At 48.5% G+C, this 13,427-nt stretch overlaps 1 protein-coding gene across 2 annotated transcripts in view; it reads right to left on the bottom strand.

Annotated features, from left to right (window-relative positions):
* Positions 1-2,241: 2,241 nt before the first annotated feature.
* The window catches only part of tmem119b (transmembrane protein 119b), a 55,538-nt gene continuing 44,352 nt past the window's right edge, over positions 2,242-13,427 (bottom strand). For both annotated transcript variants that reach the window (XM_070886387.1, XM_070886386.1), the window contains exon 2: positions 2,242-5,506. In XM_070886387.1, the coding sequence (XP_070742488.1) occupies positions 4,327-5,478 (1,152 nt within the window). In that variant the 5' untranslated portion in view covers positions 5,479-5,506 and the 3' untranslated portion in view covers positions 2,242-4,326. The remainder of the gene's footprint in view (positions 5,507-13,427) is intronic.

The raw sequence follows: 13,427 nt of genomic DNA on the forward strand, positions 1-13,427 counted from the left end.
GGGGCAAAAGGATCAGCTCCCCCGATGGCTCAGTGAGCAAATGTCACTCGCCAGCCGGTGTGAAGCTACAGGAAACGGGAAGATCTTGGCATCCAATCCCTGGTCTGTGCTCAGCTCTGCGAGCAGCCAGTCCACTCACCTCTGGGCCAGAAGGTTGTGGGTTCAAATCCCACTCCAAGGACTTGAGCACAAAAAATCTAGGCTGCCACTCCCAGTGCAGTGCTGAGGGAGCGCTGCACTGTCGGAGGTGCCGTCTTTCGGATGAAACATTAAACCGAGGCCCCGTCTGCCCTCTCAGGTGGACGTAAAAGATCCCATGGCACTATTTTGAAGAAGAGCAGGGGAGTTATCCCCGGTGTCCTGGCTAATATTTGTCCATCAATCAACATCTCAAAAAAATATCAAATTATCTGGTCATTATCACTTTGCTGTTTGTGGGAGCTTGCTGTGTGCAAATTGGCTGCCACGTTTCCTACATTACAAAGTGATTACACTCCAAAAAGTACTTCATTGGCTGTAAAGTGCTTTGAGATGTCCGATGGTCGTGAAAGGCGCGATATAAATGCAAGTCTTTCTTTCTTTTTCAGCATCCCTCGGCTAGGGTTCTGCTCCCAATCACTGTCTAGTAATGGGAAATGGGACAGTGGCTGCTGACAGGTTGGGCTTGGTCATGAGGCCCCTCCCACCTGAATTCCATGCAAACACTCACTGTCTCAGGTTTGCACACAAAGAGCGCCCATGCTAGCGAGGAAGTGGAGAGCTGCTGCTATCTGTGGAATGGATAACGAGGGTTTAAAAACAAAATAAGACATAAGAAAGGCATTGCTTTATTAAAAATGATTTATTATTGTACTTTGCCAGGAGTAAGTTCCACTACAGTGATCTCTGAACCCAACAGAAAAGCATTAAGCAGAATGTTTAACATTGGCCAGCTTTGTGTGTTATATGAGATTCTCATCGCAAGACAGTGACACGTGATGACAGAAACATGGCTGTCCGAGGATGGTATGCAGTGCCACAGAGTGTTGGGTGGGAATTCACTGCCACAGGCCTCACGCAGTCAGCTCTCGACCTCATCAATGGAGGGTGAGAAGAAGCACTGAAAGATCAAACGCCCCTGGGGATGTGGGGGTGTGTGGGGAGGAGAGAAATCTGAAGGGCTGTTACTGCAGTGCCCTTGTTTTTTTTAATTTGTTCCTGGGATGTGGGCGTCCATAACATAAGAACATAAGAAGTAGGAGCAGGAGTAGGCCATTTGGCCCCTCGAGCCTGCTCCGCCATTCAATAAGATCATGGCTGATCTGATCTTGGCCTCAACTCCACTTCCCTGCCCGCTCCCCATAACCCTTGACTCCCTTATCATTCAAAGATCTGTCTATCTCTACCTTAACTATATTCAATGACCCAGCCTCCGCAGCTCTTTGGGACAGAGAATTCCAAAGATTCATGACCCTCTGAGAGAAGAAATTCCTCCTTATCTCCGTTTTAAATGGGCGACCCCATATTCTGAAACTTTGCCCCCTAGTTCTAGATTCTCCCACTTGGGGAAACATCCTCTCTGGATCTACCCTGTCAAGCCCTCTCAGAATCTTATACGTTTCAATAAGATCACCTCTCATTCTTCTAAACTCCAATGAGTTTAGGCCCAACCTGCTCAACCTCTCAGCATTTATTGCCCATTCCTAATTGCCACGTGGTGAAGGTACCCCCCCCCCCCCCACCCCCCGCATGGTGGGAGGCTTGGGATTTTGACCCAGCAACGATCAAGGAACAGCGATATGATGAACTCCCCTTACCGCCCAATAGCCCGTGACACAAGTGACAGGTCTCTTTTAGAGAATGGGTGCACTGGGACCCAAGCCACAGGAACAAATTTAATGGGGCGAGGTGGGGGGGGGGGGGGGGCGCAGAGAAATGTTAAATAATTTTAAAACAGGAAGAAAATTTTGCCCAATTAAAAAAATCTAACATGATCGTATTTTTATGCTGCTGATTAATAAAACAAACGTCAAAAAATTCTGATCGATCTACATGAATTACCTCAAGAGTGGTCGAGTGGCCTGAAAATACACAGCAGGCCTGTCAGCGTTTCCGATGTATGTCAACTCGGTGCAGCTAATCCACATCTCAATCTTAACCTGATGCTGATAGAGCTGCTGTGCATTTCCCTCATGTTCTGCTTTTATTTCAGGTTTTCCGTATTATCGGTGATCTTGCAGGTTTGATCCCACCCCCCCCCAACCCCGCCTCTTTCCACTCCGTTGCCCAATCCATGCTGCGTTGGGACGCACCGAGAGGACACTCCAGCCTCTACAGGCTGAGGAAAGAAATAGCAAATCGGGCAGCCCACACCCGGGTCGCTCCGGCACTCTTTACATGAGAGAGTTGAGTGCAGGCTGGAGGTCGAGGATAATTTGTTCGCCTCTCCGCTTGCCTGGACGAGTGCAACTCCAACAACGCTCAAGAAGCTCGACACCACCCAGGACAAAGCAGCCCCCTTGATCGACACCCCATCACCACCTTAAACATTCACTCCCTCCACCACCGGCGCGCCGTGGCTGCAGTGTGTGCCATCTACAAGATGCACTGCAGCAACTCGCCAAGGCTTCTTCGGCAGCACCTCCCAAACCCGTGACCGCTGCCACCTAGAAGGACAAGGGCAGCAGGCGCATGGGAACACCATCACCTCCACGTTCCCCTCCCAGTCACACATCATCCTGACTTGGAAATATATCGCCGTTCCTTCATTATCGCTGGGTCAAAATCCTGGAACTCACTCTCTAACAGCACAGTAGGAGCACCTTCACCACACGGACTGCAACGGTTCAAGAAGGTGGCTCACCACTGCCTTCTCAAGGGCAATGAGGGATGGGCAATAAATGCCGGCCTGCCCAGCAAAGCCCATATCCCATGAACGAATATTTTTTTAAAACGACCCACGAAAACATAAATTAACCATGGATTTCCTGAACGTGGAGGAATTGAATTGTGGCAGTGGCTGATTCCCCAGGATCGCGCCCTGTCGAGTAAAGCTGTACTCGGGCACTCATAATGCTCTCTACATCGGTAACACACGGACGGAACCCAGCCGTTTGGATTCCGAAAGATTCTAAAGCGTTTGTCACAATGGTGTCTAGTTTCACTATAAAAAATAAAAGCAAAGGAGAGCTCACGGTTGAAATCACCGCAAAAATGGAAGGATTATTGTGCTGAAGCTTCCTGATTGGCTATTGCAGTTTAGTCTGATAAGCGCTAAGTTTCCTTCAAGGAGCTTTACCCCAATTACGTGTTTAATTTTGTTCAGATCCTGCCTGAACAACCTGTGTTAATATTAATTCTTAAAAAAAAATGTTTGTGTTGTGCTTTTGTCTTCAAACACTCGAGCGGACGGCCATTTTGGAATTGGAGCCAGCCGCTAATGCATTTGATATTTTATCACAAAAACCAACACTTTTAGATTACGATATTTTGGTCATTGTCTTGCTGGACAAGGCTAGTGTTAAAGCAGCCAGCAATTCATTTCTCCAGTTACTTTGGCTGCATTTGTGGGGACACTAGTTCCTTTAAATTGACATGTTAACACTCTACGGAGGACAGTGAAAAACATTATTTACTACATTCTAGTGTGCAGGAATGCTTGCTAGTCGGCATCAACTAATTGCGCATGCCTCTGAGGTGTGTCGTCTTCTGTTTCAGCTAAGCCCAAAAACATGGACTCAAAATCTGCTTTGTGTGACATGCGACTGTCAAATATCTGGTCAGATGGGTGACATGTAGCTGCAGGTGAGGGGAACGGGCTGGCAACTTGACTGAAAACGTCAACGCCTAAGCTAACAAATCAGTTGGCTGGGGTTTTGATTTGGGGTTACCCGATGGGCCATTTTTTTTTCTCATTTATACCATCAAATCCAATGAATATTTTTGCAATCCTTCAAAGTGGTTAAACGGCCCAAAGAGCAAATTCAAGCATTCCTGGATAGTGGAATTTTCTCGTGGTTATCCCGTTTATAGGCTGACTGTCCCCCTGTTACCATGGGAATCAGAATCAATCTCACGGGCCTAGGGTAACATTTCTACACTGTACTAAGAGAAATTACAAAACTTCATTTTTTTCTTAAACTTTTCAAAATGGGCGCAGTTTTTATTCTGGCTATCATCCTCCTGCGTTATCTTTTTACGCTGAAATTTTTTTGGTACAAAAAGCATCTGGTTGAAAATGTGTGGCTTTGTCGTAAGCTGAGCATAACACTCCAGATAGTCAACATTCAAGTAGTCCTCTGCCACATCCCATATCGATCTAATGTTGCCTCCTCCTTTGATTGCTCTTTAAAAAGCTCCGGCGTCGCTGGGCGCTGCCCCGGGCTTGGGGATGAGTGGGGTTTTCTCCAGGTCGCCGAGGCTGTCTGCATTGGCTTCATTCAACCCTTGCTGTGCTAACTTAACTTCCTTTGGCTTCTGAGCCTCTGGGCCCACTGCATTATCCGTGCCCTTCGCCTTGGCTGCACCTGCTGCCTGCTCAGTGGTGTTTGTGTGTGGTTTGTCAGCAGTCTTGCTGCCCATACCGCCAGCAGAGAGTTGGTCAGAGTTGGTGCTTGTGCCTCCTGCCGTTTCCGATTTCTTCGCCGCCTCCTTGTCCTTTCTCTCCTCACCATCCTGTTCCTTGCTTCCTCCTCCTGCTCCTTCTCCCCCTCCCTTTTGCTCTCCCTCCTTGGACAGCGTTTCACCTCCTTCCTCTTTTCCCTCTGTTCCTGGTGATTTGGTGGCGCTGTCTCCCTTGCTTTCCCTTGCGTCCGGTTTCTGGCCTTCCCCGTCTTTCGCTCCGACTTCTGGCGATGTGACCGTCCCACCCTCCTGGTCTGCTGCCTGGGATGGCTCCCCCTTTTCAGCCGCCTCACCCTGAGCTTTGCCCTCTCCTTTGGATGGCGTCTTCTTCTTGAGGTTGTGGGTCACTGTGAGTATGTCTGTTTTCAGCTGCTTGGAGGAGTTTGCCCCCTCTTCCTTGGGGTCATCGCTGACCTTCTCAGGAACTTCGTCAAAGCTCTTGGCAGAACCTCGTTTGTCCTGCTCATCCACATACGTTTTCTTGGGGTATGAAGACGGGTAGTAGGCTGAAGCCTTGTAGTTCTGCTTCACCAGCACCACAGTGCACACAATGATAATCAGCAAGACCAGAAGGATCGCAGCAATGATGATTAAGATCATATAATGGTTGATAAAATCCATGATAGCAGCACCAATAGGGACAGGATCTGAAGGGATAGCAGTAGTGGCGCTTCTAAAAACGGTATCAGTGCTGCTGTCAAATGTTGAAGTATCCATCATCGAAAGCAACACTTCGGTAACAGGGGTCTCGCTTTCGTAACCACCCGATGATTCTGCGGTATTTGATGACATTGGTACATCTGTGCTGATAGGCATAGCTGCATTCAGACCCACACTTGTGAGGACAAGCAACCAGAACACCAATGGAGCAGCCATTGTCGTCTTCCGCACTGAGCTCAAGAATCTATTTGAATGGAGAAAGAACAAAAGAACAGGTTATAGAGCTTTAAAAAAAAAGATAATACTTTTCAAATATTATTTGCGATGAACTGCCCCAATTTCTCAGGAAGGAAAGTCCTGAGCTACACAGCCCAGAAAGGCCCTAGGTTCAATCCAGGGTAGGTGCTGACCTCTGGTGGGACAAGCCTGGGGTTTATAACGGGCCTCATCAGCCCTGGGCTAGATAAGGGGGGGGGGGGGGGGAAATCTATGAATTAAATTCCTGCTCCTAATTACTATCCAGTGACCCTAATTCGAAGTGTGCATGTATGGACACCGAGTTTGGGGTAGATTTTGAGTTTGTGCGATAATGTAAAACGGGCGACAGCGAGTCGACAGCTGACTTTACATCTCTTCTGATATTTATTTCCACTGAAGTCAACGGAAGTTATTGGAGGCTTAACCTGTTTAAACAGTGGATGGAGCATTGTCGTACGGATGTGCTAAGTCTGGACTCATGATCCGGAGACGTGAGTTCAAATCCCACCTCCATGGCAGCTGTGGAATTTGAATTCAGTTCATTAAATAAATCTGTACTATTTCAATACTAGTGTCAGCCATGGCTCAGTGGGCAGCACTCTCGCCTCTGAGTCAGAAGGTTGTGGGTTCAAGTCCACTCCAGAGACTAGAGCACAAAAATCTAGGCTGACACTCTAGTGCAGTGCTGAGGGAATGCTGCATTGTCGGAGATGCCGTCTTTCAGATGAGACGCTAAACCAAAGCCCTGTCTGCTCTCTCAGGTAAAAGATCCCATGGCACTATTTCGAAGAAAAGCAGGGAAGTTATCTCCGGTATCCTGAGCAATATTTATCTCTCAATCAACATCACCGAAGACAGATTATCTGGTCATTATCACATTGCTGTTTGTGGGAGCTTGCTTGCGCAAATTGGCAGCCACGTTTCCCACATTACAACAGTGACTACACTCCAAAAGTGCTTTGAAACGTCCGGTGGTCGTGAAAGGCGCTATATAAATGAAAATCTTTCTTTCCTTCTCGTGGGTTGAGAAAGTAGCACAGACTAGCACCTGCACAAAGGTACTTCCACGGCAGCAACGGTATCCCAACTTTCGCCTTTGCAGGTCACACGGGTGTATGGAACCTCAGATTTAAACTTTCTATACGGCCCCTGGTAACACAATGGTTATGTCACTGGACTAGTAATCCCGAGGGCTGGACTAATGATCGGGAGACGGCAGCTGGGGAATTTAAATTCAGTTAATTAAATAAATCTGGAATAAAAAACTGGTACCATGGTTACCATGTAACTACCGGAAGGGAAATCTGCCGCCCTTACCCGGTCTGGTCTATATGTCACTCCAGACCCACAGCAATGTGGTTGACTCTTCACTGCCACTACAAAGAAGTGTCACCTACTGGACTGCAATGGTTCAAGAAGGTGGCTCACCACCACCTTCTCAAGGGACAATTAGGGATGGGCAATAAATGCCGGCCTTGTCTGCGACGTCCCACATCCCGTGAATGATTTTTTAAAATCTCTGCTCCTATTAATTTGCATATATCTCAAGCTGCTGATACGACCAGTTTCTTGGTGACCTGATTTAGGATTTAGTCTCCACTAAGGCAGCTCTCTGCCAAAATTCAACAGAAGCACAAAGAGGCGCCAGGGTGACAAGGCCTGGATTACTCGGACTGGGGAACTGCATGTAGCATCAGAGCCGAGGTGTGAACAGCTTGCTGTAGTACGTTGTAGAGACAGCTAGAAATGCCTGGGAGTAATTCCAGGGCTCTCATTTACAGCCTGAGTTGACCTACAATGCCATCTGAGCCCGCCCCATCGCTCTGTTGGTTACCGCGATCCAGTGATTCACAAAAGTCGCTGATGGAGGCCCGAACACAACTCAGGCTGAGAGGGTAGACCATGACCACCCTGCTACTGGGCAACGCTGGCCTGTAATAACCTCCTGTTTTTGCCAGGCCCGTGGTGGAAAATAATTAATGTCCAGCATGAATTAAAAACAAATTGCTGCCGTTTAACAAAGAGCTGGGAACTGGTCGGTCCTCGGCCATCTGCACTGTTCCCATGAAGCTCAACGCAAGCTCGAGGAACAGCACCTCATCTTTCATTTAGGCACTTTACAGCCTTCTGGACTCAACATCGAGTTCAACAACTTCAGATCGTAACCTCTGCCCGTATTTTTCTCCCTTTCCCCCTTTTTTTAACCCCCCCCCCCCCATTCACACCCTATCTAGTCTAGTCTTCTTCTAATTTCTGCCATTACCATTTCAAATCGGCCCGTCTTCCCTTTTGTTCTTTCCTCCCCTCCCCCTTTCAGTGCTCCTTAAGAATCTGCTCATTTCGAACATTTGCCAGTTCTGACGAAGGGTCGCTGACCCAAAACGTTAACTCTGTTTCTCTCTCCACAGATGCTGCCTGACCCGCTGAGATTTCCAGCATTTTCTGTTTTTATTTCAGATTCCAGCATCTGCAGTATTTTGCTTTTGAATTATTCTGGTGTTGTACCACGGCGCGGGTATTTGCAGAGCACCGGAGCAGGCCGGGAGCGGAAGGAGCAGCGTGCAGCACACCACTCCAGGGAGCAACACGTGCAGGAGCAGGAGAACAACGGCAGTGAAGAGTGACGTCATCAAGGTCCAGGTCGGTGATTGGAGCGTGGGCAGGTACTGCAGGAGCGGCGAGGTCGGGGCAAAGGAGCGGCGAGAGAATGTAGAGGGTTGTGATCGGAACCCAGGAGGGGCGTGAGTTCGGGGCCCAAAAGAGGCGAGGGCCCAGGGGAAGCACGGGCCAGCCCACACCACGACATGTGTGCGCACTAGGTCTGTGCAGCAGAGCAGGTCTCCGGTCGTCCTGGTTAACCCTTGCCACTGGACCAAGACCCAGCTCTGTCGAGCCCTTGTAGTGGCTGGTGTGCAATGGCCACCACATGTTAAAAAAATCCACGCACAGGCATCTTCCACCCTTCAAGATTTAGTTCGGACCTGGAATTTTAGGTCCATCATTGAAACACCTGTGAACTTTTTGATGTGGAAGCAAGTCATCCTCGATTCGAGGGACTGCCTCTGATGATAATGATTTGCAGAGTAAAAGAAAATACAAAAGAGGATAAATCTGCAGGCAATCAAGCAAAAAGTGAAAGAAATAGAACAGGCCCAAAGCTTGTACCAGATGCACAGGTCCGGAAGTACAGATCATGGCCGCAGTGAGCAGGGTAACACATGAGCACTCAAGAACAGCTCCTGTGGTGACTGACTGTCAGGAAAGTGAAAGGGAACAGAATCCACATGTAAATTTAAAAGAAAAGCTAGATAATTATATCACTATTCAGTCACGTGCAGTATCATTGAGAGAGAGCCTTGAGAAAGAAAGACTTGCATTTACACCTGTCGCAACCATTGGGCATCCCAAAACGCTTAGTAATGTAGGAAACGCGGAAACCAATTTGCGCACAGCAAGCTCCCACAAACAGCAATGTGATAATGACCCAGATAATCTGTTTTAGTGATGTTGATTGAGGGATAAATATTGGTCAGGACACTGGGCATAACTCCCCCTCCTCTTCTTCGAAATAGTGCCGTGGGATCTTTTACATCCACCTGAGAGGGCAGATGGGCCTCGGTTTAACTCCTCATCCAAAAGACAGCACCTCTGATAGTGCAGCACTCCACTGGAGTGTCAGCCTAGATTTTTGTGCTCAAGTCTCTGGAGTGGAACTTGAACAACATAACCATCTGCCCCAGAGGCCCAAATGCTACTCACTGAGCCACAGCGGACACTACAATGGCAGTGTCACTGAGAGCGAGTCACATGATACAGGAGAGTGAGTCAGATGGTACGGGAGAGTGAGTCACATGGTACAGTGTCACGGAGAGTGAAGGAGGTAAACCAGCTGGCACTGCCCATGTCACTTGAAGAGCAAATGCTGATCGCCCCAGGGTTCTGGATATTATGGACCTGACTCTCAGGTACGATGATTGCTCCTACTCTTCCAGTTATAATTTTACCCTGTTTTGTATAAAGCTCCCTTTGCCCTCTAGTTGAGGTACAGCACGGGTTAGATGCCAGATAAAGCTCCCACTGCACTGCTCTATCAAGCACGTTCAGGTCAGGTACGACTCGGGTTAGATAGAGGCTAAAGTTTCCTCCACAGTGTCCCAGTATGTACCTTAAATCCTCCTTTAGCAGTGTGCTTTCTGCTGGTCCAGTGTGATATGCTGTTCTCACATCACACAGTGGAATTTAAATTTAAATTTAAATTGAGTAATAGTCTATATTGAACTATGGACAATGTCAAGCTATACTGCCTCTTTCAGTAGGAGCAAGGTTGAGATGTTTCGAAACTCACTTGAAGCCCTTAACTTCAGCACAAAGAGACTTTCATCCCATCAGTCCAGTTCCCAAAGGAGAAAAGATTATGTTCTAACCCCCTGCACTGCCCACAGTTATGGTCAGTTAGATGGCGTCTTCACATGGGTTACATACGAACATAAGAAAATGTCGGGCAGGAAAGTACCAGCTGGACTATCTAGCCTGCCCCATACAGTGATGATGCCTTACGCATCATGACTCAGACATTCCCTACCCACCAGGGGCCATGTAATCTCCTGGGAGAGATACAAGCTGGAAAATTCATCCCCGACCTCCCTAAGGCTATCGAAACTAGTCCAGGAGATCACATTGATCATGACTTGAATTACTTGGCACCTGTAATGTATTTGCTTCATGGGTTCTTTGCTTAAGAATTCATAGCAACACATTGCTATTAAGAACTAGTGGATTTGTTAGCAAAGATTTAACAATTACGCTACTCATTATCAGTTCATCCACCAGGCTCACAACCACCTGCCTCATTGTGGATCACCTGAACCTAACTGGCCGGGGTTTTATTGAGTCTTGGGAACATCACGTGATTGGGTAAGCCACTCACAACTCAACAGCTCTACAACTATTTTAGTTGTATCAGTAATCAAGTGCCCCCCTGATTAAAGGGGGGGCACACTCCAAAAACTTTTCAAGTGCCCCCTTGTTTTTTTTTGTTTTGTTTTTGTTGAGGGCACTAGAAACAAAAATTATACAAATGCTCCCTGGTTAAAAGGTGGGGGCGGGGGGGAGCACTAAAACCGACAAACTTACTCGGATGTAACCGCGGAAGAGAGGCAGGCAGTTGGGCTGAACGACCCCCTCGACCGCCCGTTGCCTGGACTGGCTGATGGCCCCCTTGGCCGTGCCCAGGAGCAGTCCTATGAGGAGACCTTCCGACCTGCCCGCTCTCCTCCGCACAGAATGCCCAAAGATCAGGAGTGAGGGACTGAAAAGCAGCCAGAATTTGAGGAGCAGCCCCTTCAAATAGAGGGGCTGCAACCTCGCACATTCAAAAAAAAAATGGAACACGGACTCTTCCAGACCGCAGAAATTGCAGGCGGCCTGGGAGCCCGTGAACCGACGTAAAAACTTATTGCACGGGACTGCTCCGTGCACCACCCTCCAGGCCAAGTCCCCAATAAATAGTGGGAGGACTCCCGCGTAGAGTGCACTCCACTGGGGACCCCCGCCTCCTCCGGAAGGCAAGACGGTGTGCCATGATGTGTCCGGACTCAGACAAGGATGGCAACGTGGAGAGTGTGCAAGAACATCCCGTACAGGAATCCTCTCCGGGCAGAACTGAAAGGCACGGAGGGGATTTCCCAGAGGCGGTTCAAGTTGTGAGGCACAGCCTCCCGAGGGACAACGGCTCTACAACTATTTTTGTAGAAAACAATAAATCAAGTGCCCCCTGATTAAAGGGAGGGGGGGCACATCAAACACTTTCAAACAAGTGCCCACTATTTTTTTTGAGGGCACTGAAACACAAATGACAGAAGTGCCCCCTGGCTAAAAGGGGGAGCACTAAAACCGGCAAATTAAACAAATGATCATTTAGACCTAAAATGAAATTAAAATTTGGTTGCCGGCGGTGATGAGGCACTCCAGTCCCTCCGGCGCCCACCTCTCGCGGAAGGCCGCGAGCGTACCGGTGGACACCACGTTCTCCATCTCCAGGGATACCCTGGCTCGGATGTAACCGCGGAAGAGAGGCAGGCAGTCGGGCTGAACGACCCCCTCGACCGCCCGCTGCCTGGACCGGTTGTTGGCCCCCTTGGCCGTGCCCAAGAGCAGTCCTACGAGGAGGCCTTCCGACCTGCCCGCTCCCCTCCGCACAGGGTGCCCAAAGATCAGGAGTGTGGGACTGAAGTGCAACCAGAATTTGAGGAGCAGCCCCTTCAAACAATGAAACAGGGGCTGCAACCTCGCACATTCCATAAAAACATGGAACACGGACTCTTCTAGATCGCAGAAATTGCAGGCGGCCTGGGAGCCCGTGAAGCGACTTAAAAACGTATTTTCACGGGACTGCTCCGTTCACCACCCTCCAGGCCAAGTCTCCAATAAATAAGGGGAGGACTCCCGCGTAGGGAGCACTCCTTTGGGGACCCCCGCCTCCTCCGGACGGCAAGATGGTGCGCCATGGCGTGTCCGGACGGCAGATCAGAATGGCAAGGTGGAGAGTGTGCAGGAGCAGCCCGTACAGGAATCCCCTCCATGCAGAACTGAAAGGCACGGAGGAGATTTCCCGGAGGAGGCTCAAGTTGTGAGGCGTCGGCTCCCAAGGGACAACAGCTCTACAAACTGTGAGCATACAGACAGGTGCATACATTACAGCATCTACCTTTTGTATGACACAAGCTCTGCCCCAGCCAGGAATCTGCCCAGCTCTCTTTTGAATGCAGATAGCCAATCAGCACATTGTTCCATAAGTCTACTATTCTCTGGGAAAAGAAGAACTGCCTATTATCTAACTGGTTCTACCCTTGCGTAACTTGTAAACATGAGCCCTGGTCCTCCCAACCTCCCTATTTGAAATAACTTGTCAATGTGAACACAATCTACCCCCTTTGTTATTTTATAGACCGCAATCAAATTGCGCCTCAAACCATTAAGATTCAGATTTTTAAATCTACCTAGGTAGCTAAGTTGCTTTAAACTGGGAATCAATCTGGTGGCTCTCCGCGGAACCTTTCCAAAGCCTCACTATCATCCACCATGTCAGGGGACCAAAATTGAAAATAGTATTCTAAGTGAAGTCGAACTAAGGTTGTGTACAAGGATAACATTGTATGTTGTGCTTTATATTGAATTGTCCGCTGAATGCAGCCCAGTACCTTATTTGCTTTAGTTACAGCGGCACAGCATTGGTCATGAACCTTCAGAGAGTTATGAATTATGACACCAAGATCTTTTTCTTACTTCACAGGCTTCAGTTCTATTCCCCATAAACTTAATGTTGATCCTGCCTACATGCATAACACTGCACTTGTCTATGTTAAATGCCAATTCTCAATGCAGGCCTAACAGTTAAAAAAAACTCACACCCACCAAACTGTGAAATGTCTGTATGAGAACCTAGAGGTCTGCATGGTCAATCTTGAGAGAATTCCATCCAACTCGCTGTTCTGACACTTACATAAATGACTGACTTGTAACAGTGATCACAAATGTACCATTCCTTGCCACATGTACCAGACTATGCCACACAAAGCAGGAAATCCCAACCCAGTCCCGCTCTGCGCTCAATGAGCTAATAATCTCAGTCAGTGCGTTACATTCGGCCTCGTCACAGCTTGGCTAGTGAGGGGATTGACATGTGTGATCGCCATAAGTAATCCCCGCCCAATAGTACAGTGTGTGGATGTGGGGTCATCAGGACAGGATCAGGCTTGGTTGTGACACCTACCATAGTTCAACAGCTACCAACACTCACTGTCTAGGTTCACTCATGAAGAATAGCCACTTGGCCAAGGTCCTGGGGAGCTGCTGGAGCTCAGTATCCCAGTATGAGTCGGCGTATTCAGGAAGGGACGGGAGAGGGA

The sequence above is a fragment of the Pristiophorus japonicus genome, chromosome 8 (assembly GCF_044704955.1).
Source record: "Pristiophorus japonicus isolate sPriJap1 chromosome 8, sPriJap1.hap1, whole genome shotgun sequence".
Taxonomy (NCBI): domain Eukaryota; kingdom Metazoa; phylum Chordata; class Chondrichthyes; family Pristiophoridae; genus Pristiophorus; species Pristiophorus japonicus.